The sequence below is a fragment of the Elephantulus edwardii genome, unplaced genomic scaffold (genome assembly GCF_000299155.1).
Source record: "Elephantulus edwardii isolate Elephantulus edwardi_28Jun2011 unplaced genomic scaffold, EleEdw1.0 scaffold00054, whole genome shotgun sequence".
In the NCBI taxonomy this organism is placed as follows: Eukaryota; Metazoa; Chordata; class Mammalia; order Macroscelidea; family Macroscelididae; genus Elephantulus; species Elephantulus edwardii.
Window position 1 is genome coordinate 13,960,316 of NW_006399804.1, and position 25,582 is coordinate 13,985,897.

General features: G+C 37.7%; 1 protein-coding gene across 1 annotated transcript in view; it reads right to left on the reverse strand.

Annotated features, from left to right (window-relative positions):
• MPP7 (membrane protein, palmitoylated 7 (MAGUK p55 subfamily member 7)) overlaps positions 1-24,880 on the reverse strand; it is a 151,360-nt gene extending 126,480 nt beyond the window's left edge. Inside the window, exon 1 of the mRNA XM_006887090.1 lies at positions 24,767-24,880. Coding sequence (XP_006887152.1) covers positions 24,767-24,802 — 36 coding nt within the window. The 5' untranslated portion in view covers positions 24,803-24,880. The remainder of the gene's footprint in view (positions 1-24,766) is intronic.
• Between the last annotated feature and the right edge of the window lie 702 nt (positions 24,881-25,582).

Below are 25,582 nucleotides of genomic sequence, written 5' to 3' on the forward strand. Positions count from 1 at the left end.
GAGAGACTGGTCCTTGGAGAAGGACATCATGCTTGGGAGGGTGGAGGGACAGCACAGGAGGGGAAGGCCCTCTATGAGGTGGACTGATTCAGTGACTGGGATAATCAGGATGGGAGCGTTGGAGACAGTGCGATTGGCACAGAACAGAGCAGAGTTTAGGGCTGTTGTACATAGGGTCACTATGAGTCGCAAGCGACTCGACGGCACATTACAATAATGAATGTCTCCTTAAAAATAGTTCACATTCATGGGGGGGAAAAAGTTCACATTTCACTGCACCCTACACGTTTTGACATTAAAATATACACATTCAGGCGCAAGCATTTTTAAATTTTCATCTTGATTTCTCTAGCCCATAAGTCATCAGAACTGTGGATATGTTGTTTATTAGAATTGTAGGTATGTAGACATTTTTAATATCAAATATGGAAAGATTTTCCTTTTATTATAAACTTTTATCTTAATTGCTGAACAGAAGATTTAAAAGGGTAACACAGCAAGACAAAGTATTGTAATGAAATGTTCAAAGAGAATCAAAAAAGACAAATTCAGTATTTCTTAAACTGAAGGAACAAAACAACAAATTCTAACCTCGAGTTGCAATACTTAAAGATGGTATGGGCAGATATTGAATGATCCAGGATGTATCAAAAGAAGATGAAAGGAGTATACAGTCATTGTACCAAAAAGAATTAGATGATACAGAAGAATTTGATGAAACAACCTATGACCAAGAGGCAATGGTAATGAAGGAAGAAGTTCAAGTGACTCTGAAGGAGCTGGCAAAAATCAAGGCCAACTGACACATTTAATCAAACAGATTCTGGCCGATACGTGCTCACCAGGATGTGCCAGGAAATCTGGAGGACAGCTAGCTGACCAACTGACTGAAAGAGATTCATATTTATTGCCATACGAAAAGGAGGTGCTTCAACAAAGTATGGAAATTATCAGAAAATATCACTAATAGCAACCGCAAGTAAAATCTTTAAGATTAATTAAAAATGACTGGAACAATACACTGACAGAGACCTACCAGAAATAGAAGCTAAATTCAGAAGAGGCCATGGCATTAGAGAAAATACAGCCAATGTCAGATAAATCTTGGCTAAAAAGCAGAGAGTACCAGAGGAATGTCTGTATTTCATTGATTACAAAAAGGGATTTGACTACATGGATCACAAGAAATTGATCTTGAGTTGGCTAACCTTGAGTAGAATGTCAGAACACTTGACTGTGATCCTGTGAAACCAATACTTGGACCAGGAAGCAATCATCAGAACAGAGCAAAAAAACTCTGCATGGTTCGAAAACAGGAAAGGAGTATGTCAGGAATGCATCCTGTATCTCCATACCTTTTCAATCTGTATGCGGAAAAGATCATTAGGGAGGCTAGACTTCATAAGGAAGAATGTGGCATCAGTATTGGAGGAAAACTCTTTAACAACTTGCATTATACAGATGACACAACCTTGCTGGCTGAGACTGAAGAAAACCTAAAGCATTTGCTGCAGAAGGTCAAGGACTTCAATCTTCAATATAGATTGAAGCTCAACATCAAGAAAATAAAGATTTTTTTTTTTTTTTTACCACTGGATTGGTTGGTAACATCATGATAGATGAAGAGATTGAGATTGTTAACAATTTCAACTCACTTGGTTCCACAATCAACACTCTTGGTACTGTTGTTTGGTGCTGTCGATTCAACCATGACTCATAGTGACCCTGTGCACAATGGCTCTGAACTTGGCTGCATCCTCAGTCAATGCCACTGTCTCTAACATGCCTATCCATATTACCACAGTTATTAATCTATCTCATCTGTAGTATTCCTCTCCTGCATTGTCTCTCGACCCATCCAAGCGTTATACCCTTCTCCAAAGATTGGTCCCTCCTGGCTACATCCCCAAAGTATGTGAGGCAGAGACTCAAAATCCTTGCATCCAAGGGACAGCTTGCTTCCACTCTGTCCAACACAGTTATAGTTCTGTTGGTAGTTCACAGTGTGTTAAATACTCTTCTCCAGCACAACTCAAATGCATCAACTTTTCTTCTGTCATCCTCAGTCATTGTCCAACTCTCTGATGCTTAGGAAGTAATTGTGAAGACTATGGCCTGGATCAGGCATGCCTTAGTCTCTAGACTGACATCCTTGCTCCTTAGCACTCTGGAGAGGTCCCTGACTGCAGATTTTCCTAATGCAATTTGTCTTTTGATATCTTGACTGCTGATGCCAAGAGTGTTGATTGTGGAATTGAACAAGCTGAAATTATTAACAATCTAAATCTCTTCTCCATCTATCATCATGCTGCCAGTTGGCCAAGCGGTGAGAATCTTTGTTTTCTCGATTTTGAACTTCAATCCATATTGTAAACTACAGTCCTTGACCCTCTGCAGCAAATGCTTCAGGTCCTCCTCAGTTTTAGCAAGCAAAATTGTGCCATCTGTATAAAGCAGGCTGTTCATGAGTCTTCTTCCTCCAATCCTGATGCCACATTCCCTCTCATAAAGTCCAGCTTCTCGAATGATCTGTTGTGTATACAGACTGAAAAGGTATGAAGACAGGACACATCTTTGATGCACTCCCTGATTTTAAGCCATGCAGCATTTCCTTGCTCTGTTCTGACGACTGGCTCCTGGTCCAAGTATAGGTTTCCCATGAGCACAATTTAGGGTTCTGGGATTCCCATTCTTCTCAAGGTTTGCCACAATTTAATGTGAGCTACACAGTCAAATGTTTTTGCACAGTCATGAAACACAGATATATATTCTTCTGGTCCTCTCTGCTTTGGGCCAAGAAACATCTGATTCCGCTAGCACTAGCAGTCAGGAAAATGAAAGACAAATTGCCCTGGGAAAAATCTGCTCTCAGGGACCGCTCCGGAGTTCTGAAAAGCAGGGATGTTAGTCTGGAGATTAAGGTGTTCCCAATCTAGGCCATGGTCTTTACAATTATATGCTATGCATCAGAAAGCTGGACAATGAGGAAAGATGACAAAAGAATCAATACCTTTGAGTTGTGGTGCTGGAGAAGAGTCTTGAACATACCTCGGGACTGTCAAGAGAACAAACAAGTCTGTCTTGGAGAGAATGAAAACAAGTTTCTCCTCAGAAGCAAGGATTTTGAAGCTCCATCTCACATGCTTTGGGCATGTTGCCCCAAGCGGGACCAGTTCTTAGAGAAGGACATCATTTTGGAAGGGTAGAGAGACAGTGCAGGAGAGGAAGATCCTGGATGAGACAGACTGACACAGTGACTTGGTGCAGATTGTCAAAGACAGTAAGATGGGCTCAATACAGGGCAGAGTTCTGAGAGATTGTGCATAGTGTCGCTATGAGTAACAAGCAACTTGATGGCACATAACAACAACCTTAATTGCAGAAGAAATTTTCAATGCTTTGACGGGAGATCTCTACAAGTGAGTAGACCACACTCTCTATATTCTTTTGCCTGATGTTGTCACATTAAGAGTTTGCAAATGGGAGTAGGTTCCTACAATAGTAAATCCGGATCCATCCTTTTAACAATTTAAGCTTTCCAATATCTAATTAATCAATTCCATATGTTAAATATCCACTCCAGTAGAAAACAAACTTTAATCTTCCTGTGGTTTCTGTTTCTAAAAAGACTGAATGGTAATGCCATCAGAAAATAGACTCTTTATGATACTTACTATGTGGCTTTTTTGAGACCTGCCATATGCAACCATATGACCAATTCTTTAAGTACATCCCAATTCTTTAAGTACATCCAATATACTGAAATCTCTCATTATGATGACAAATTTGTTGACTTACCCTCATTTAACAAAAATTTTCCTTATTTATTTTGAAGCACCAAAGTTTAGAAATAAATGGTTTAGCACTCTATAAAAACCTTCTCTAATCTTTTTTTACCCCAAGTTGCATAATATTAATATTATACGCTTCGGTTTCTTTTGGTTACTATGTACCTAGGAAAAATTTTCCATCTTTTCACTTTCGTCTTTTTCATGGCCATACATTTCTGGTATGCATCTTTATGAATGGCATATAACTGAATTTTATTTCTTTTCAAACAGTGAAAAGTTTTCTTTTGGTTTTTTGTTGGTTTGTTTCTTTGTTGTTGTTTCCCCCCCACAAACAGAAGAGAGATTTATTTAAAGAAGTAGGCTAATGTATTTATGAAGGCAGGCAACCTTCATAAACATAAACGCAATCTTTGCAAAGACACTAAATACTCTTTAGATTACCCAACAGTCGGGAAACTTCTGCAGGATGTCTATTGTATAGCCTTGAGACAGAATCTTAGTTGACAGTGAGAAAGTTTTAAATGCATAAGTTTGTTGAATGTTATATCTTTTGCAACTGTATTTGGAGTTGAATGCCCATTAACTTTTTATTTCCATTTATCTTACTTTTTTCCTTTTACTTTTACTCTTGGCTTTTATTTTCATACTGGCTTCCCTCTTTTTAAAGTCTTCTAACACAGCTTTTAAATGCATGCTTAATATCTATTCTGTATAGGGCAGCTCTATTAATTTTCCATGTATATTTCTTAAATATATGTAAATTTAATAATTTCATAGCCGTCTTTGCAAGGACGGCATGGATCTAAAACACTTTAAGTTGTATCTCTTCCCTCCAAACACACAGACAGCCACTGCAGGCAAATACTGTGCCCACAATATCTTAGTTCTTTTAGATAATAAATTTTTGTTTTTCAAATTAATCTGCATAAGCAATAGTTTACCTTTCCATTTAATTTGCTTATTATTCTTGGATCTTAGGTTTCTTTGAAATTCCTCTCCCACACTCATTCTTTACAAGTTTCTTAATGAAAACCTCAAAATACTCAAGTTTTGGTTATATTTATTTTACCATGGTCCTTTAAAATAATTTTTCTTGGTCTACAATTCTAGGGGGTTTTTTCCCCACTCCAGTATTCTTTTCAGGATTCATTTATATTAACATGTCTTAAAGTTTTTCCTCTCAGCACTTTTTGGCATATTCTAGCTCCTTTTTTTTTCTTCTTACATTTTTAATACGACAATTGTTTGTGATAAATGCCTATTAATGGTGAGGAGTTGTGCTGCCAACCCAAAGACATGAGGTTTGAATCCATCGGTTGATCAGTCTCCTCTTGTGGGATTTACTGTCTCTGAAAACATGATGGAGGGTCAGCTACAGATGGGTTCCAACTCAAAGGTCCACAACAACAATTTTGATAGCTAAAGAAAAATATCACTCGTTGTTGGCAATATGTGAAAGAGAGTCAACTATTGTCAATCCACCTCATCCAGGGTCTGTATTTATATATATACCTAAATATCTATCCATATGTATCTATATCTATCTGTGTCTTTATCTATATGAAACATGGAATGGCCAATCTAATATTAACACATTCCCTTTCCCAGCAAAAACCCTCAAAACCAAAAACATAAATGTTCTAGTAAAAATAATTTTTGAGGAAAACTCTGGAGAAAAACTCAGTAAGTACCAAGACTTATTAAAAGTTTACGCTTGGAACCAACTTTTTAAGCATGTCCCATTCTAAACTGTACAGATGAAATAAGTATTTTATGGAATTGTAAATAGATAATTTTCTAAATGCACACATCTGTGTAAATCTAGATATGATAACATGTGATTATCATATGCATTTCTATAGTTCTGATAAATCTTTCTTTAGACTTTTCATATTTCAGACTTTCTATAGTGTTAAACCTTTCCATTCTGGCTTATCGTACTCTTTGCTTATTTCAAGGTCCAAAAAGCAATTCTTAGAGGAAAGGGAGAATAGGGGATCTCTTTGTTTCATGCAGTCTGTCAGGGACCAAGCATATTCCTAGTTAAGTGGCTCCACATCCCCTAAGCCTTCGAGTCCTTCCTGGGATGCACTCACTCTGCCAAAGCAGCCGTCATCACTAGCCCAGCAGCACAGACAAGCATGTGCTAACGTCTTTGCAAATTTCACAAACTGCCAGGACGAGGCTGATGCAATGTACTTGCATTGGCCTACAGAGAGGATGAGGTCACAGGCTTTGGCAGCACAGTCTTTCGAAGCTGCAAGATACCAAATCAAACTCTCCAATGAATTTCAAGAGTATTAATTTACCAAAATCTAAGTTGGGACTTCACTGTACCATGAATCATTTTATAGCACTTAAATATGTCTCTAGGCAAAATCTGTGATTTAGACATAGGTACTATGGGAATTATATGAACAAACCCTCAAAAGAGACAGTGCAATATTCTTCTACTGCCGATTCACACTGGGAGTGTAGACAGCCCTGTGCACTCAAGTCTTGTTTCATTTTAGACTCTTGCTCTGCCCATGCCACACACGTACTATATTTCTATTTCAGCCAAAGCAGCTACTGTTGAGGTATTAGGATTCTATATGCCAACTGAGATTATATGGGTATAGCAAATATTTGGAAATGATCAACAACAGAAAGTGTGACTTCTCAGCAAAGATGCAGTAATGTTTTTTATCCAACTCCAGCGAAGAAAATCTAGTAAAATATTAAGAAATATTAAGAAATTTAATATTAAAAATGACTCTGAGTTACAGAAATTATACCAATTATACTACTGATTTCTCCTCATATATCTAATTCCATGTTCGCCAAAATATGAGTCAGACTGGCAATAAGTCCCATTCTGTACATTTTTCTTTTAATCACTGCCAACTTTGATACTTTACTCCACTAGTTATTTAAGTTGTTGAATGAGTAAATGTGGCACGTTCTAATTACAACCAATAATTACAACACCAAGCAGCATTAATTGAGTGTTTATTGTAGGCCAGATAGGGTTCTCCAAACTTCATATGGATTACCCTGTAATCCTCTCAGTAACCCTGTGAATACATAATCTATGTCCACTTATTCCCACATTATAGATCACCTGATATCACAGGTTTGCACAAGATTAAACGAGACTTTTCAAGAATAAAAAACTAAGTGGAGGCAAAAAGGTAACAGCAGCTTTTCTCCAAAGGACAAGGCCTCCAGAGAGGAAACCCACCAGATTAGCCGAGGTACGGCACAGAGAGGAATCAAAAATGGCAGTTCTTATTCAAGTAATGAGATGGTGTCAACCATCTTTTTCCCCCCTTCTTATATCTTTACCTTTTAAGTTTTTAAATGTAGAGAAGAAGACCCTCAATGAGATGGATTGACTCAGTGAATTGGGTAATGGGGATAGATGTGTCAGAGACAGTAAGAGCGGCTCAGGATAGGGCAGGGTTCAGAACTGTAGTATATAGATGGTAGCTATAAGTTGCAAGTGACTTGATGCCACAGAACAACAACAACAACTTTTTCTAACATGCTAACTCAACGTAAATTTGGAAGCTCCAGCTACGAACCTGAAGTTCTCTTTCTAGAACAGCTGATGAAGTCTACACTCCAGTCATTCTCCTTGTCCTGCTCTCCTATTCTGACTGCTGTGCACCCAGTGAATTATCCTAAGGATAGGTATCGGTGCAATTATGGCCCAGCACCCACAGAATTATCCAAATCAGCTAGTCCATAGGAAGCCTCTGAAGTCTAGCTAACTCCACGTTGCCTGCCAATCCCAGCCACCTTCCGGGGATCCAGCTTACTATTTACCTGTTGCAAGGTACAGCCTGCATGGTAACCCTGCGTGAGAGAATTCTTTCATTTGGAGCTATAAGTATCAAAGGTACTATGTGAGTTACCCATGTGCCACATCAAAGAATTTATAATCCAACCTCAAACCAAACCCACTGCCATTAGTCAATTCTGATATACAGCAGCCCTCCACTGGATTTCTGAGGCTGCCCACCTTTCCCTCAAGAGTAACTAGTGGATTTGAACCATAATCCCACCTAATACACTATCATTATTACACCAAAAGACAAAGAGTTATGCAACCTGAAAAGGTATTCCAACACACTATCAACCTTTATACAGCTAACTCTTCTTGAAAGTACAAGGGAAACTAGTTTTGCTTAGATGTAAAAATATAGTATGGGGGGGGAAAGAAGTAATGCCATATAGAAACATGATGAAGAAACATCAGAAAACTATGACCAGACAGCAGACAAAAACTGTAATGCAATATTTTAAAATAGGTTAATGGAAATAAAGAAAATATTGGAAGCTATTAAGAACAGCATGATCTACATTATAAAAAGCTCAGAAATGAGATGATTAGAAAACAGGATGATATGGAAAAAGCTGGAACATGTTAGAAAAAAAATTTTTTAGAAACAAATGCTAAACTACAACATAAGGTCAAAAACACAAGGAAAGTTAGAGGAATTTGCAACCTTTAAGACAACCAAGAGTAGCTGATCTCTCACATCTTTGCTCTGGAGCATAGTTTCTCAGCTTTAGCACCATTTGTTTTAGGCCAGAGGGATGGCTGGCTGGTGCATCATATGATGCTTAACAGCATCCTTGCCTCTCTTCCCACTAAATACCAGAAGCAAACCATTCTCTCCCCAAATTTTGAAAATAAAAATATCTCCACACATAGTCAAATCTCCTAGGAGAAGCAAGCAAAATTCAGTCCATTTCCAGGTTGGAAACTATTGTTTAAAGAGTCTCCCAGCCAGCGGCCCTAACCAGACACAGAGCTTCCAATGAGCTTCTCCACATTTCACCATTATAGACATGCAGAGGGTAGGGAATTAAGGCAGGTGTGGAAAACCTCCAAAGAGAAGCAACACCAAGAGAGACAAACAGAACAAGAAGGCCCAGAGCAAAGAAGACTCGTGCTTGGAAAAGCAAATGGTCTGTAAAAGAAAGGAAGACCCTCAAGGATCTGCACACAGTGCAGGGCAGAGGTGTTGAAGAGGTGCAGGACTGGCACGGTTTGGCTTTACTGTACACTATCAGGTGGAGCTTGCTGTATCTAACAACCATAAAGAAGAATTACAAACAAAACCTAACCCTTTCATGCCAGATTATTGTCTGTTTCTTAGATCTGGTTGATAGAAACTTTCTTGTTGTTGTTGTTGTTAAGTGCCGTCGAGTTGCAGAAGACTCATAGCGACCCTATGAAGGAGAGTCCTCAACGCTTGGGTGCCTTTCATCCTCTCTCCAGGTTCATAGGGTTTCCGGAGGCAAGCTATTATGGAAGTGGATGCCACTCCTGCTTCCAAGCTTGTTTTAATCAGGGAGCTCCACCCCACTCTGTCCGCATCGGGTAGCCAACCATTAACGTATTTGACACATCCATATCACAGTGTTCAGCCTCACAGCAACCAAAAGTGACCGTGGGACGGCAACTTGTACACCAGGGCTATGTGACCTAGAGGATTGTCTGAACAAAAACAACGAAAGACTGGCCTGAAGGACACAGATTAAAGTCACCCACCTTGGTCTTGGTCACATAGTTTTCTCATCACTGGGCCAGCTGATCTCTCTCTCTCGAAAATTTCTTGGCAATGAAAATAATATGCTGAATAACTGAGTCATATCAAAACTGTTAGGTAAGATAGATTTTGACAAATAGTATGTGGGAAGTGTATGTCTCCCTGCATTCTGGAAGGAGACTAGGTGAGATAAGGCCTGAGAAAAATCACTCATCCTCGGCAAATTTCTCTTCTTATGTGAAACTTCTGGAACCATGATGTAACACATGAATGAGCCCAACAAGCATCTCCTTTTTTGCCACTGCATTGCTTTATGGGCCTCTTGACATGTAAATGTTTTCCAGTCTGTCAGAGCTGTAAGCCCTCTGGCCCTCCACTTACCCTTGGCTTGTTTTTCAAAGAAAACAAGGAAAGGAAAGTCTTCCCCTTCTTTTGATTTCCTGGCCCACAGTAAATGACCTGATGAGAGGAACTTGAAGGAAAGCTGCTCACATCTGCCTGCTGTTACATGGTGCTAAAAACAAAAGTGAGCATAGTGCACTTATAAAAACACTCCAGTTTTATGGAGCGGGGGCGGGGGGGGAGGGGCTAACTAAGAAAGCATGTGTAATTTTCGTAAGTATGCCATTGCATCTAAATGTAATATATTCATTTGAAATGTCATCACCACCAAAAACACAACTTCCAAATGGCATACACAAAACCATGCACACACTTAAAATTGCTCATGCCTCACTGTGTAAAAGTAAAAAAAAAAAGGATCAACATTTTCTATAGTTACACATTTAGGATGTACCTCCTCCTTCAGTCCTCACTAAATAGCATGATTTGACACCACTGTTTCTTCAGTTATAAACAATAACACACGTCCCTGCCATATACCAAGATGTATTACAAATGAAATGGTAGGATCCCAAGACACAACAGGACAAAATAAAATTTTTATAAATCAATGCATCATACATTTACACATGTCCAACAAGTCATGAAAGCATTAAAACCAAAACAATTTTACTGAATATCGTCAACAAGCAGAATGACATGTTAAAAGCACAGAACTTTTAATCAGATTATCTGGGTTCTCAGACCAGCTCTACAACTTGACAACTGTGTTTGTGTCCTCAAGTATATAATGCTTCATTCTTCTAAAATTTCCAGTGGGAATAATAATTACATAACATCTCATAGGGTACTGGAAGAACTAAATGAGGAACTTTTTATTCCAACAGGCTACCGTGCAAAAAAAAAAAGGCAATAAATAAGGTTTATTTTATTTTCCTTATCCTCAGAAAGATTCTATAACACAGTAATGAGAAAAGACCAAGATACTATGAAGATGGAACAGAGACCAAAAAATGTTACTGGAATTAAAATTTTTATACTAAACTTGAAAAAATTTCTAAGAAATCAAAGAAGGGATAGTTTCTCAAGAGCAACTCCAAAGAATAATGGAAGGATTAAACATGAGGTTGTAAAATTTGATGAGGGGGGCTGAGAGAAATTGAAAGAATCTGTTCTTAAAAACAATGTATTCAAATTTTGTAAATAAATGAGTATAATTTTTTTTTAAAAAAAGATAATAATTAGACTACTAATACAGAAATATCAGCATCCACTTCAAAAAGGACTTGGAGAAAGAGGAAAAAAAGAACATAGGAAATTAAACTATCCAACATATAATAGGTGAAGAACTTAGGGTTCCCAGATGAAAGAACAACCAATAAGATCCAACTATTACAAGAGGGACAACAGAAGGAGGATGCCTTGACACTAAGGTTTATCATTGTGAAATCTCTACCCCAATTCCTCTTCTTTGGCTAATTCTTAAGCAAGTACCAGATGTTAACTAGCTCCTTGGTCACTTCTTAAACAACCATATCTGGAATATTAGTAGTCAAACATCATGCCCACTCCACAACACCACAACATACTCCAAGCACTACAAACAAGTTCATAATCAGTTAGAAATTGACACATATTTAAGTAATTATTTTATTACTGACTCCAAGGGTCATATGACTAGGGACTACAATGTCACTTTTCCTCAACATCATGTCTCCATGACCTTGAAAAACTTTGTAAAAATAATCATGTATTCAAATTACCCTACCATAATGTTCTATAGTTATTTATAAGAAATAAGACATTTTCACAAGGTTTTCATAATGCTACAACCTGAATTTGGTTCTCTGGATTTTTAACCCATCAGTAATGGAACAATAAATGCCTTGAGGGAGTTCTAAAATTTCCTTAAGGAATGAGCACCATCTAGTGGAAATTTAGAAAATTCTCAAGTACCTTGGAAAAAACTTATTCACTAACTACGCACACAATCAAAGTCAAAAGTGCATTATCAACTATGTCAAGTAGTGACAATCAATGTTTCATCATCTGATAATTTACAGCAGTGAAATTCACCAGTAAAGTTCTTTTTAAAAGTTGACAGTTAATGGTTTCATCCATGTTCTCATTCTCGCGCACTAGAACAGAGTAAGCTGTCCTACTTGGTTTCTGAAGCTATAAATTTTTACAAGATCCGACTGCCTCCCATCTCTCATAGAATAGTTGGTGGGTGCAAATGCACCCTTTCCAATTAGTAGCTCAACACTTCACCCACTGTGCCACAGAAGCAGAAGGGTGACATATGCATAGTGAAACAGAAAATGCAGGATTTACAAATTTTGACAGTAAGAAAATAAATATTAACTTTCTATAAAGCACCATTAATAAATAAATTAGTGCAATGGTAGTAAATGCATCTATTTCAAGTACCATATTGCTGCTGTTATGTACTTTCAAGCTACAATGGGGCCCTCCAGTGGGTTTTCACAGCTGGCCCTACAATAGGTTTTCAAAGGCAGTAAGTCACACAGGAGGAGACTGTGTGTACCTTTGCAATGGCAAGGCACCTTCCCTCCACTGAGCCACCAGAGCTCCCTGGCTACAACATTACTAAAGTGTATTTGCAAAAACAGAACAATCACATAGTGAACTCAAAGATAGTTAAGTTAAAGTGAAGAAATAAATGAGCTCTAAGTTGGTGGCTAATGACAACTCCCCCTGCAGCACGTTCTCTGGGAATTTTTCCATACCTGTCTGTGCTACTGGTCCCAGGTGGGCACACCATCAATCACTCTTGGCATAAGGGGAAAAGATGGGGCAAATAGCATACTGGTTCTTAAAGGCTTCTGCCTAGCAGTGATATATACTACTTACACTCACATTTTATGGACTTACTCAATATCGCCTTGCCTCAACTACCTTCAAGAGGCAGGAAAAGTCCATCACATTATATATCTGTGAAGAGCATTATCACAGAGAAAGAGCACTTTAGATGGATGGATAAGTGGTTGTGTGGGAAACAGGTAGACAGATATAGATGAAAGCAGAAAATAATTTTGTATTCTGTGTGAGTCATTTGAAACAATAGTAGTCCCATGATCAACATCAGTATGAACTTTGAGGGCCCACTTAAATGTAATTGCCTTTGTTTTTTTTTCTCCTTGTTGCTACCACAGCAAGCTACTTATTCAGCGATGATTAACAACACATTGTTGTTGTTGTTTAAATCAAATACAACAATTGAGTTCTAACTCTCCTGTAAGGGTTAAATGTGGATTTTTTTTTTCTACTGCAAGAGCAGTGGCCCAATTCTCTATTATTAAAAGACTAATTGTAATTCTATATTCTATAAACAAAAGTGTTTAATTTCACTATTAATTTTTCAATAACAAATTTAAGTCTCAAACCCAAGAAGTATAAAGCAGAACTGCTCTACACAGTTTTCTTGGCTCAAGGCTTTAAAGAAGCAATTCACCAAGCCTTCCTTTCACAGAACTACCAGACTTTAGCAGCTGAGCATAAATTGTTGTCATTTCTGTATAATGGGTTTTTTAAGATATTCTTTAATTAGTGTTTAAGAGTTAGAATATACTTTAAAAAATATTTTTAACAACCTAAATTATCAGAAAAACTGAAGTAACCATATGGTCAAATCTACCATTGAGTTAATTTCCAAAACAATATTTTCTCAAGTTTCCAAGGCTATAAATCTTTATGGGAGATTTTCTGTCTAGCTTTCTGTCATGGAGTACCTGGTGAATTTGAACCACCAACCTTAGAGTAAGCAGCCTAACTATGCTTACTATGAACTACGCTCTCCATCCGACTCATTAACTATGTATCAGAAGATGTATATAAAATCCAGTTATCAAGATATATCAAATAACTGCCACATAGCAACAAGAAAAAATATGAACAACCAAAAATAAAAACCAAGCAAAGGATAAAAAAAGGCAATTGTTCAGTCTCTCATATTCAAGTATGTGTCAACTAAAACAAAGATATACTTCAAATCTATTCTGTTGGCAAAAATTAAAGTCTAATAGTGCCAAATCATCACATAGATGTGAAGCAACTGACGCTCTAATCCCAATGGTGGGAATACAATTTGGAACCATCTCCTAGAAGTTCAAGACGTACGTCTCTATGTACAATAACGCCCCTCTTAGGCATAATCCCTCTACTCTCACTCAAACTCATTTCCATCAAGTCAGAACCGACTCATAGCTGATCCTCTAATGGGGTTTCTGAGGCTATAAATCACACATGTTTTGTGTGTGAAAAGATCACACATCTTTCTCTGAGGAGAGGCTGGTGTAGTCAAACTGTTAGACAGGTTTCACATTTCCACTAGTAGGACAACTCCCTACAGACTACCCCACCAGTACTCTCTCAACAAGCCGTTTACACATGCATACAAAAGGAATATATTCCAAAGTGATTTGATGCAATGTTTCCAAGAGTACAATGGTGATAAAGGTGAATTCCTCCAGATGTAAAAAGGAACCACTTACTAATCAAATGTCTACCAACAGATGAATAAGAGAATTTGTGATTTAGCAATATAATGTCATATTGCATGGTGAAAATAAATAAATTAGAGCAACATGAATGAGTGAAGATGAATGAACCCTGCGGAACACTTCTCAATGCAATGGCCATGGTTTTAGGTTCCATATATTGAGTTATTTAATCTTGATAACAAGCACACAGTTCTGTTGTTAGGTGCTGTTTAGCTGACTCCAACTCACAGAGACATAAAATCAAAACCTTGTCCAATATGGTACCATCCTGACAGGCTCTGCTACGCTTACACCCAGTACTGCAGTCAGTATGTCAGTGCATCTCTCCTTAGCTGACTCTCTCCACCTCCAAGAAAGATGGCTCCTTCCAATGGCAGGCTACTCCTAGTATTTAGGTCCAAAGTATGTAAGCCAAGGTTTTATCTACTTGGCCTTTAAGGAGCACTCCATCTGCACCTCTTCTAAGAGAGGTTTCTTTGTTCATTTAGCAATACATGGGACATCCAGTATTCTTTCCCAACATCACAATTCAAAGGCATAAATTCTTCTTCAATCTTCCTTATTCACTGTCCAGCTTTCATCAACATATGAAGCAAATGAAATGGGCAATTTCCCTCTGTGCAACTTACAGCCTCTGAAACCTGCTGGAGAGTCAGTTATGGGTCGGTTCTTTACGACACAACAACTAGATGCGAGAGCTGCAAATACATTATTCACTAAGGAGATTGCTGTTTCAGCCCTGCAAATCGAAGAACAGCAAGATTTGCCTCCACAAAGGAAGTGAGAGATCTGACTCCATTTAATTTAAAATATGAGCTCCTTGTTCGTAAGGTGTTTCTAGGTGGAGACAATGCCCTCATTAGATTTGTATACAGCAAAAATGTAATTAAATTATGAATAGATGCAAAAATAAGAGGATTATTCAGAAGCTAAGCCTATTTGAATACCTATTTAAAACTCAAAGTAACTTTTAAAAGGACACTGCTCATTACATACAATGCACATCACACTTCAGCAAAGCAGAGCCTCATAAAGTACTCATAAATCCAGCTCCCATCCCTTCACCCCTTAGTCCCAAGGAGACTTTTAACCAGGGAAACACAGTCACTGTTTTGAGGTATGAGTTACAAAGTCAACAATTTTACTCAGCGTCTTAGGAATCCATATCTTCTGCAGACTTTACGTGTTTCTAGGCCTGAAAAAATGTAAACTATAACGTAAGAAATAACTCGTCTGGCTTCTCCTACAGGGATGGTTGGACAATTACCTTTGATTGGCCAAGGAGTGTTACCAGCTGCTGATACCCAATTCTCTACTCTGTCAGGCCAGGTGGCCATGGATCATTCCCAATGTCTGGCTGTCTTTTCCTTTTCCTCCCACCAAAGGCAAATGGTATTTCAGAGGCTAGTAATATAAACCTCCCCAAAGGGTTTACTCTCTGAACTCAACACTACCTTTTCCCTCCCAAAACAGTTCAACTTTGCTTCTAAAGAACTTATACTGGCAAGTATGTTATAAAAAGTATTTCAGTCTTGAATCTGATTTACTACTATGTAAATAACACTGTTATCCCCAGGATGATGCTTTTCTCTACTTCTAGATTAAGAGAGAGAGAGAGAAAGAGTAAGAGAGAGAGAGAGAAAGAAAAAAATTTAAAGTGCCTGAAGAGAAAATAGTTTACAAACACTAATGCTAAAAATAGTCTTTCAAAAAAAAAAGTTTCAATAATCCTGAAATAATAAATACATTCCAAGAAAATCTCATGATGTCGAATACTAAGACAAAGACTCAATTAAAAGCCTGGGGTTTATTTATATGGTTGTAGGTCACTTCTCCTGCCCTGCTCCCTACCACTGTATCACAGGACCTCAATCTAAGCATAGCTAAAAGAATGCAAAGACGCACACTGTGTTTAAGATATTGAAGTATATTGGGAAGCCTGGAGAAACAAGTAGAATGCAGGGAAATGATAAAAAAGTTAAACCTTTGGCACCTACAACTAAGGCAAAGAATAAAAACAGCTAAACAGCTATCCAGGCTGAAATAAAACTTACACTCTTTCACAAGGATTTTATCTCTGTTCCTCCCATTTAAACATGTTTGGCTTTCAACACATGAAAAAAAAAAAATCTGCAAGGTATGTAAATGTGAGAAAAAGTCTGAACATACAAAGCAAGCATTAGAACTAGACTCAATAGAGATTATCTAAATGTCAGACAAAGTATTTTTTAAATGTTATAATATGCTAAGGACTCTATAATGCAAAAAGCAGACAGTATGCAAGAATAGAAATAAGACATTCCTAGGGAAAATCAAAAGGAAATGCGAGGAATCAAAGGCACTGAAACAAGAATGTATTTGATGGACTCATAGTAGATTTCATTCAGCTATGGAGAGAACTGGAGAAATATGGTGAAAGCCAAAGATGTGTACTTGGAAACTTCCCAAACTGGTGTGAGGAGAGAAAGAAGAATTATTTTTTTTTAAAGGGGGTAGAAAATATAATATTCAAGGCATGCAGAACAATACAAAAAGGGCAACATACAGATAATGTAGATTATCAGGAGAGGAAAGATAAAGACGATAAAGAAGTAATGTCTTTAGTAAAAATTTAGACAAGTTTTTCTAAATTAACAAATATTAAATCAGATTCAGGAAGCTCAGATAATACCAATAAGGACTGAGTATTTTTTTAAATACTCTATTTTAGCATATTCAAACTACAGAAAACCAAAACCAAAGAAAATTTTCAAAGAAACCAGAGTCAGGTAGGAGGAGGGAAGAACTGAGGAAAAGAATATTATCAGACTTTTTATCAGAAACCATGTAAGTGAGAAGGAAGAAGAGGAAAATATCTATAATATTGAAAGAATAAAAACAACTTCAGAATACACCGAAATGATCTTTCAAAAATGAAGGATAAATTACTTTCTCAAACAAAAACTATGTCTCCAATATTTTCAATAATTTTGCAGTTCGTCAGAAAGAAGGAAAATTATAGAAGTCTGAAAACCCTACATTAAAAACTGGCAGAGCATCTTAATAGAAAAGGTAAAGTAAATCTTCCCTTTTTAGTTAATCTAGTAGATAGCATTTTACTCTAAACAGGAACAGCGATAATGAGTGGATAAATTAGTGCTAACAATGGCAATCAGCAGCAGCTGTGGGCTCGAGTGTGTCAGTGATTGTGAGGTGGGCTAAGGCTCAGCTCTGCTGTTCATGGGATTCCTTGAGTTTTACTCACTCAGACGGCACCTAACAACAACCATCACCATACCTACTGCTCCTGAATAAAGTCCACCTCACAGCCACTCTCCATAAAGCTTTTGAGGCCTAGCAAATAGTAATGGAAGACGACCGCTCAACTTTGTCTTAAGGAGCAGCCTCTGACTTTTTGGTCAGCACTACTTTGGACACACTTGAACCCACATCTGCAGTCACTGTGTCAATCCATCTGGTTGAGGGTGTTCCTCTCCTTTGCTGTCCCTCTCCAAGAAACAACCTCTCCTAACACATCATGCACTATGCCACCAGAGCTCTTTATACCTATCATAGCACTTTTTCATTGTCCCTTTGTACCTTCTGCAGGAGAACCAGAGGCTCCAAAGTCAAGTGACTATACAGATCCTGTTAGACATGTTAATACTCATGACCTACACAGTGCCCAGCTCTTAACAAGAACTAGGCAAATATAGCTGAATGGAAAAAAAACAAACAAACAAACACAAAAACTGAACTAAAATTAAACACACAAATGTGTAAGGGTCTAGCTGGGTATTTATAAATATTACTTCAAGGCTAAAATAATAGAAATACAAACAATAATTCATTGACAATGAGAAAGTGTTTTTTAATATACCAAACTCTTTTCCTTGAAATACTTCAGAATCACAAAATGGGTAAAGTTCAGATTACTTCTCCTGAGATATTCATACAGACATGCATATATCTATCTTTTTACATATATGAGAAACATACAGAGGGAAGAGAACCAATAACTTGATGTTCTTAGAACTCTAAAAAAAATGTGAGATGAAACAAAAATTTCTTGAAGTACAATAACTATGTTGTTGTGTTGTTATGTGCCATAGAGTGTGCTGCAACCCATAGCAGCTCTGAACCCTGCCCTGGCCTGAGCCAGTCTCACTGATTCCGACACACCAACCTCCATTGCCCCACTCACTGTTTTGATCCATCTCATCCAGGGTCTTGCTCTCCTGCGCTTTCCCTCCACCCTTCCAAGTATGATGTCCTTCTCCAAAAACTATTCTCTCCTGGCCATATGCCCAAAGTATGTGAGATGAAGCTTCAAAATCCTAGCCTCTGTGGAGAAACTTGGTTTCATTCTCTCCAAGACAGACCTATTTCTTTTCTTGGCAGTCTTCACTAGCACAACTTGAAAGCATCAATTCTTCTTCTGTCATCCTTAGTTATTGTTCAGCTTTCTGATGTGTAGCAAATAATTGTGAAGACCATGTCCTGATCAGGTGCATCTTAGTCTCTAGACTGACATCATTAACCTTATCTAAAAGAAAATTTAAGAAAGTCTTTTTGCCATATCTTGTTCTTAGATGAAGTAAAACCGGATTGTTGCTGTTGTTAAGTGCCGTCAAGTCGTAGACCATTCGCTGTGACCCTAGGGACAAAAGACCTGAGCACTGTTCATAGAGTTTCCAGAGACAAGCCATTTCGGAAGTGGATGCCACTCCTGTTTCCAAGCTTGTTTTAATTGGGAAGCTCCACCAAACACTGTCCACCACGGGTGACCATTATGACATTTGGCACATCAGTGTCACAGTGTTTAGCATCACAGCAACCACAAGTTAACTCTGTACAGCAATTACAAAACAATTCCACATAACTAAATAAAACTTAGAGATATCAACAGCAAAAAAAGAAGGTAGAAGACAAATGTAGAAACGAGATTAGGATACAATATATCTGCATCCTGGTCCTATGTATTTGTAAGTTGTTGTTAGGTGCCATTGAGTCAAGTTTAGTCACAGTGACCCTATGAACAACAGACCTGAATCCTGTGCCATCCTCATCATCTCTGACATACATGAGCCCACTGCTGAAGTCACTGAGTCAATCCATCTTAATGGGGGTCTTCCTCTCTTTTGCTGACCCTCCACCCTTCTAAACATGATATCCTTTTTCAAGAGATGTCTTCAAAATGTGCTCCCCGTATACTGGTGCTGGTGAATTTTACTAAGAGTACCTGGGAGGTGCAAATAATTAAACTATCAGTCACAGGGCGGGCTGATTCAAATCCATCCAGAAAAGCCTCAGGAGATAGGTGTGATGAAGGCACAAGCCTTCAAATCCCTATGGAGAAATTATTCTGCATAAATGGGTCACAACCAGTCAAATGACAGTCAACATCACAGTCACTAGAGTGTGTGGATAGATTCACATATCCTTGGTCTCCCTACCACGTTTCACATAACAGTATTAAACCTTACACAAATTTCCCAAGTTCCTTCTGAAATTTCTAAAATATCATAATTTTTCTACAACTTTTCCATTTAGATACTTAAAATCCTCAAAGAGCATATTAGGAGCTCCTGTGGTACAGGAGTTAAAGTCTTTGACTGCTAACAGAAAATTCAGGAATTCAAAACCACCAGCAGGAGAAAGCCATGGCAGTATCCATCCATAGGCCTACAGTCTTAGAAAACCTAGCAAGCTATTCTACTCTGACCAATAGGGTCATTATATTTCAATACCTGTCACTATTTTTATGCAGGCAGTTGAAATCACCAGCAGCTCTGAGGGAGAAAGGCAGGCAGTCTCCTCCCATGTGATTCAACACCTCTGAAAATCCACTGGAGGGTCAACAATGAGTTGGTTCCGACTTGAAAGCACATATAACAACATGAGTTACAGAGTCACTCACTATGAGCCAACAGCAATGTGTTTAAAAACTCAAGGGCAACGTGTTTAAAAACCTACAAAGTAAAAAAATGAATTGTCATCATGATAATTCCAAGTCAAGGCAACCGCAGAATAGTATTCAAGGATAATATCTAGTGAACAGACCACTTGAACTGTCAACGTTTTAGTTAACCGCTAACACTTGACCATTTGCACCACTCAAGGACTCTCTATAAGTATGTTATAATTGTTATGTGCTGTGATGTCAATTGTGACTCATAACAATCTTATGCATAAAACAAGAAAACCCTACTGCTCCTATGCCATCCTTAAACCTGTGCTGTGCTTAAAGTCACTGCATAAGTTCATCTCATCTTGGTCTTCCTCTTTTTCACTCACCCTTTACTTTACCAAGCACAATGTCTCTCTCCAAGGAGTCACCCCTCCTGATAATGTGCTAAACTATGAGAGGAAGTTTTCCCCATCCTTGCTTCTAAGAAGCATTCTGGTGCCTTTTCCCAAAATTGATTCGTTTGTTCTTTTTGTGGCCAAAGGCAGTCAATATTCTTCACCAGCACCACCATTTAAAGACATCAATTCTTTTTTGTCTTCCTGACTTGCTGTCCAACTTCCAAATGTGTACGAAGTGACTGAAAATACCATGGTTTGGGTCATGCATGTTATTCTTGAAGAGCATCCTTGCCCTTTAAAGAGGTCCTTTGGAGCAGATTTTCCTGATGCAATGCATCTATCTGATCTCTTGCCTGCTACTTCCATGAGTGTTGGTTGATGGACCTAAGTAAAAATAAATCTTGATCATTTCAGTCTTTCCTGTTTATTGTAATGTCACTTATTGACCTGAAAGTGAGCATTTCTGTTTCCTTGATGTTGCAGTGTAATCCATATTGAAGTCCTTGAGCTTCATCAATAATTGTTTCAAGTCTTCATTTTCAGCAAACAATCTTGTGCCACCTGCATCATATTTTTTTCCCAGCAATAAGTCTGCAGTATTTTACACATTCTACAGTCTCTTTTTTCCAATGGTAAGTCCACATTCTACGGTATTTCTACTAGACAACAGTTCTACAGGGAGCTCTGGTAGCATAGTCTGTGGTGTGTTGTGCTAGAAACTCAAAGGCTGTGTCTCTGGTGGATCAAATTCATCAACTGTTATACCGAAGAGAAATGGGCTGTCTGAGAATTTACCACCTCAGAAACTCAGAGGGTCACTATGAGTCAGAAGTGACTTGGCAGAAGTGCGTTTTTTGACAGTTTCAATAAACAATGTGACATGTGTTAATTGTTATATATTACAATTTCTATATTCCTTTCCTCAGTCTATTTTACATTAGACACAAACCACATACAGGCTTAATTCTAATAAGTTGATTTCAACTCTGAGTAACTTGATAAGGCAGAGTAGAACTACCCTATTATAGATTTTCCAAAGCCACATCTTTTTCAAAGAATAGCTGGTAGGTTTGAACCACTATTTGGCTAGTTAGTTTAGCACTTAACCATTACACCATAAGGATTCTTCATTAAGCAAACCATTCTTTCTATGTACCTAAGACAGTGTAGTGATTTTTAACAATAACTATTCTTTTCTTTTTGGAACACAGAATAAAATGACAACTTACAAAAATTCCATGTTAGAATAAAATCAAGTATTGTGGTTCACTCATTCTCAGTCATATACCAACAATCTCAGCTTCAACAAAGAGCATAAACTAAAGTACATTTTTATTCACTTGAAAACAAATCTTTCAAACAAATTCCTTTTGCTCCAGTAAGATTTATGAACACTTGCTGAAGGCTTTTATCATCCATCCTATGCAGTTTGTTCCAGCTGTTTCCAGCTATAATCTCATGAGCTTGCCTCTTGGAGTAATTTTAGGCTTTATGTATTTGAAAAATACTAAAGAAAGTGTCAAAGGACATATGTGAGGTCTCCATGTGATAAAAGTTTGGGGATCAGGAGAAGTAGGAAGAAACTAAGACTGCATCAGAGTTACATAATAAAACTAATCTGAAAAATACATCTTGAAGTAATTACCAAAAACCATCTATAATAATGATGTTTGTTATGTTGTTATGTGCTTGCGACTCATAGTGACCCTATGTACAACAGCCCTAAACTCTGCTCTGTCCTGTGCCAATCGCACTGTCTCCGACACTCCCATCCCGATTATCCCAGTCACTGAATCAATCCACCTCATAGAGGGCCTTCCCCTCTCAAGCATGATGTCCCTCTCCAAGGACCAGTCCCTTCTTATAACATGACTGAAGTATGTCAGACGAAGCCCCAGAATCCTTGCCTCCAGGGAGCAGCCTGGTTTAACCCTCTCTAGGGTGAATCTGTTTGTTTTCTTAGCAGTCCATGGTACCTTCAGTACTCTTCACCAGCACTACAGCTCAAAGGCATCAATTCCCCTTCAATCTTCCCTAGTCATTGTCCAACTCTCTATACATTGTGTTATCTCACTGTTTTAATTTGAAGCTATGGATTTGTACCCTGCAGTAAATAGTTCAAATCCACTTGTAGGTCCATGAGAGAAAGATGGGCGATCTCCTCCCATGAAATTTACAGCTTCTGAAAACCTACAGGAGTGTCAGCTATGGGTCAGTCCTGACTTGGCAGCACAAAACAACAGATGCTTCCTAAACATAGTACTAACATGTAATTTTGGGGTGAATTTCAGAAATTCATGCTTAAAACTCAATCTAGTACTAATTAATAATAGTATTAATTAATTAAATAATCTAGTATTAATCAATCTAGTTTCATTTTTAGCACATCTATTTTTATCCTTTTAATAGACATAGCAGTCATTGCTATAGTAATTTTTTGTCCTTTCCATGTTATAATAAACTTTTCCTCAGTGTTGAATAATGTATATTCTGAAGTCTTTATAACTATCAAAAAACTTAGATCTTCACTACTGTATCTGGAACTCACAAACAACTTTGTCAACAGATATCATTTGTTTCATAGAAAACAGAATGTAGGTAAGTTATAAATACAAATAAATATGCTTCTGTCGTTCTGAGTCATGGTTCTTGAGAAATACTAATCCTTTCAGGATGCAGAAGCAATGACGTGGAAAATTATTACATAACTTGCGAGGGACTGGAGTGTTTTATGCTAAGTGAGAGAACTCAGTCTCATAAGGACAAATACTATAAATGACCATTATTATAAAAATAGAAAGATAGCTAGTAAAATGGGAATGAGAATGAACGAGAAGGAGGGTAGAAGAAGAAGAGTGAGGATGGACAGAGGGGTAATGATAGGGTCACACGATTTGATGGGTAGAGGGAGAGGTGGGCAAAGGAAATGGGCAAGATTCAGTTTGAGAAATAATGTATATGAACTTTGTAAGCAAAATAGTACAAAATATTTTTAGAAAAGAAATTCTATTCTATTCTATTCTATTCTATTCTATTCTATTCTCATATTTTATTTATTCTAAGACATATTGAATTGATCTAAAGTAAAAATTTAAATATGTTCAACTCGTACATATTCAACAAAGAGGTGTTTTACCACTGCAAAAGTCACAAACTTAATCAAGTTATTATAATCAAGAGCATCTCTAATACGCCCTTGGCAATTACACTGTTATTAAAAGTAATAATAAACAGACAAAAACCCATTTGGTCTTTGAATCAACTACTGGGAAAATGCTACAAATCAATACTTTGCCTTCTTAAAAATTGTTATTACTTCATACACACAAATTCCAGTAAATTTGACAACAGGGATAATCTGCAATAATAATTCTCCTGTTCTAGGAAGCAACTGAGAAGATGCTTATTTCCAAATACGTGTCATCAAATAAAAGTCTCTTATAATAAAAGATAACCATGACAAGCAGGGTGAATTTGGTCCAGATATTGACAAGGCCTGGGTTTCTACCTCGTAAGAGATTGGGAAAAGACATCTAAATTCTCTCCCGCTTGAGCTAAATCAAAGAAAACGCAATTCCTATTTCCAGAAGCAAGAGACTGGCCTATTTTCCAGTAAGTTTCTTGTTCTCATTTTACTATTTTAGGAGTTTAGATCACTCAAGTGTTGCTCTATGGCAAGATCTGATTTCTGGTGGCTCATCATTTTCATGGCATGATGGCTTTATGAAAATGCCATCCAAAAGACCTGTTTTTATCCCTATTTAGCACTGATGTATTTATATCCAAAATAACATTTCAGTGGCGTGATGCCAAGAAAAGAAACAGTTTACTAGAATTTCAGTTGACTTTGTTAAAGGAAATTATTTTAAATTAATGTGGCTACTGAACTCCTGCCATCCTTGACCTCAGAAAATATATTCCTTCTAATTTTTGCTGTATTTATTTATTTAAGTTAAAAATTCCAGCTCATGAATGCTGACCATAAAGGAGCCTCCACCTTCCTGCCACTCTTTCATAATCTTTTTCTAAACACGGGCAAGCACATGTTTGCTGCATTAGCATAGGCACAGCCGGATCACCACCATTAAGTGAAATCATCAATGTATTTTTTGTGGAATCTCTTTTAACAACTTCCACGCCCGTCAGTGAATTGAAACAAGGATGTTTTGTTTGCAATGAGCAACAATTTGATCTCTGGTTTATTAGATGGCACTCAAAATCTTTTTCCATATGGGTTTTCTCCCTCTTCCAAAGAGAATCTGACATCAGCCTAGTTTACCTTCACCAGTGAATGCAGGCTTTTTTCACCAAACATATCCCAGAGGAAGGTCAGGTCTTCCTGGCTATCCACATGTGGCTGCAGCTGGGCTGGCAGAGCTGCCAACAGCTCATACAGACCTATAAAATGAAAATAAAACACAAAGCGTAATCTTAGGGTGATCTCATGAATTTCACGTAAGGTGTGTAGAAATGACAGCCTGGAACATGTCATTTTTACTGGGCTTATATTCTGGGCCATCAAGTAAAGCACCTCTCCAAAGAAGCAAAGGAAAGAATTATTTTAAGTTTCATTCCAAAGACGTATGGATGAGCAGGCTGGTTTTTACCTTTCATGCTTGTCAACATTGCTACAGCCATCCAAGTTTACACGACCCTAGACAGAAAATGTGTACAAGTTTTCAAAGGAGAAGAAAGAGCACACATTCCTTTTCTTAGTCGTTATTACATTTCCCTTAATGCTAGCCAAGGAGTGAAATGAGTCATGGATAGGAAAAACTTCCTTAGAAGAGCAGAAAATGGATAGACTGGGCCACTAAAATAGTTTTTGTGGTTTTAAAACAGTTCCGAGTAATACATTACATCAAAACTATTTACATTTCAACTGGCATCCAAAATGCAGTTCTGAAAAATAAAACACAAGACAAAAGCATGTGTGCTGTATCACATGTCAACCATTTACAAAGACAAAGTAGGTGTAAATTAGCCTGTAGTTTACAGGTATGTATCCAACACCCCTTGAAAGAGTTAAAGTACCAGATCCAGACTACTTGTGGTGCTGGTGCGCCTCTAGACGCTTCCGGGGGACAGACAGTAG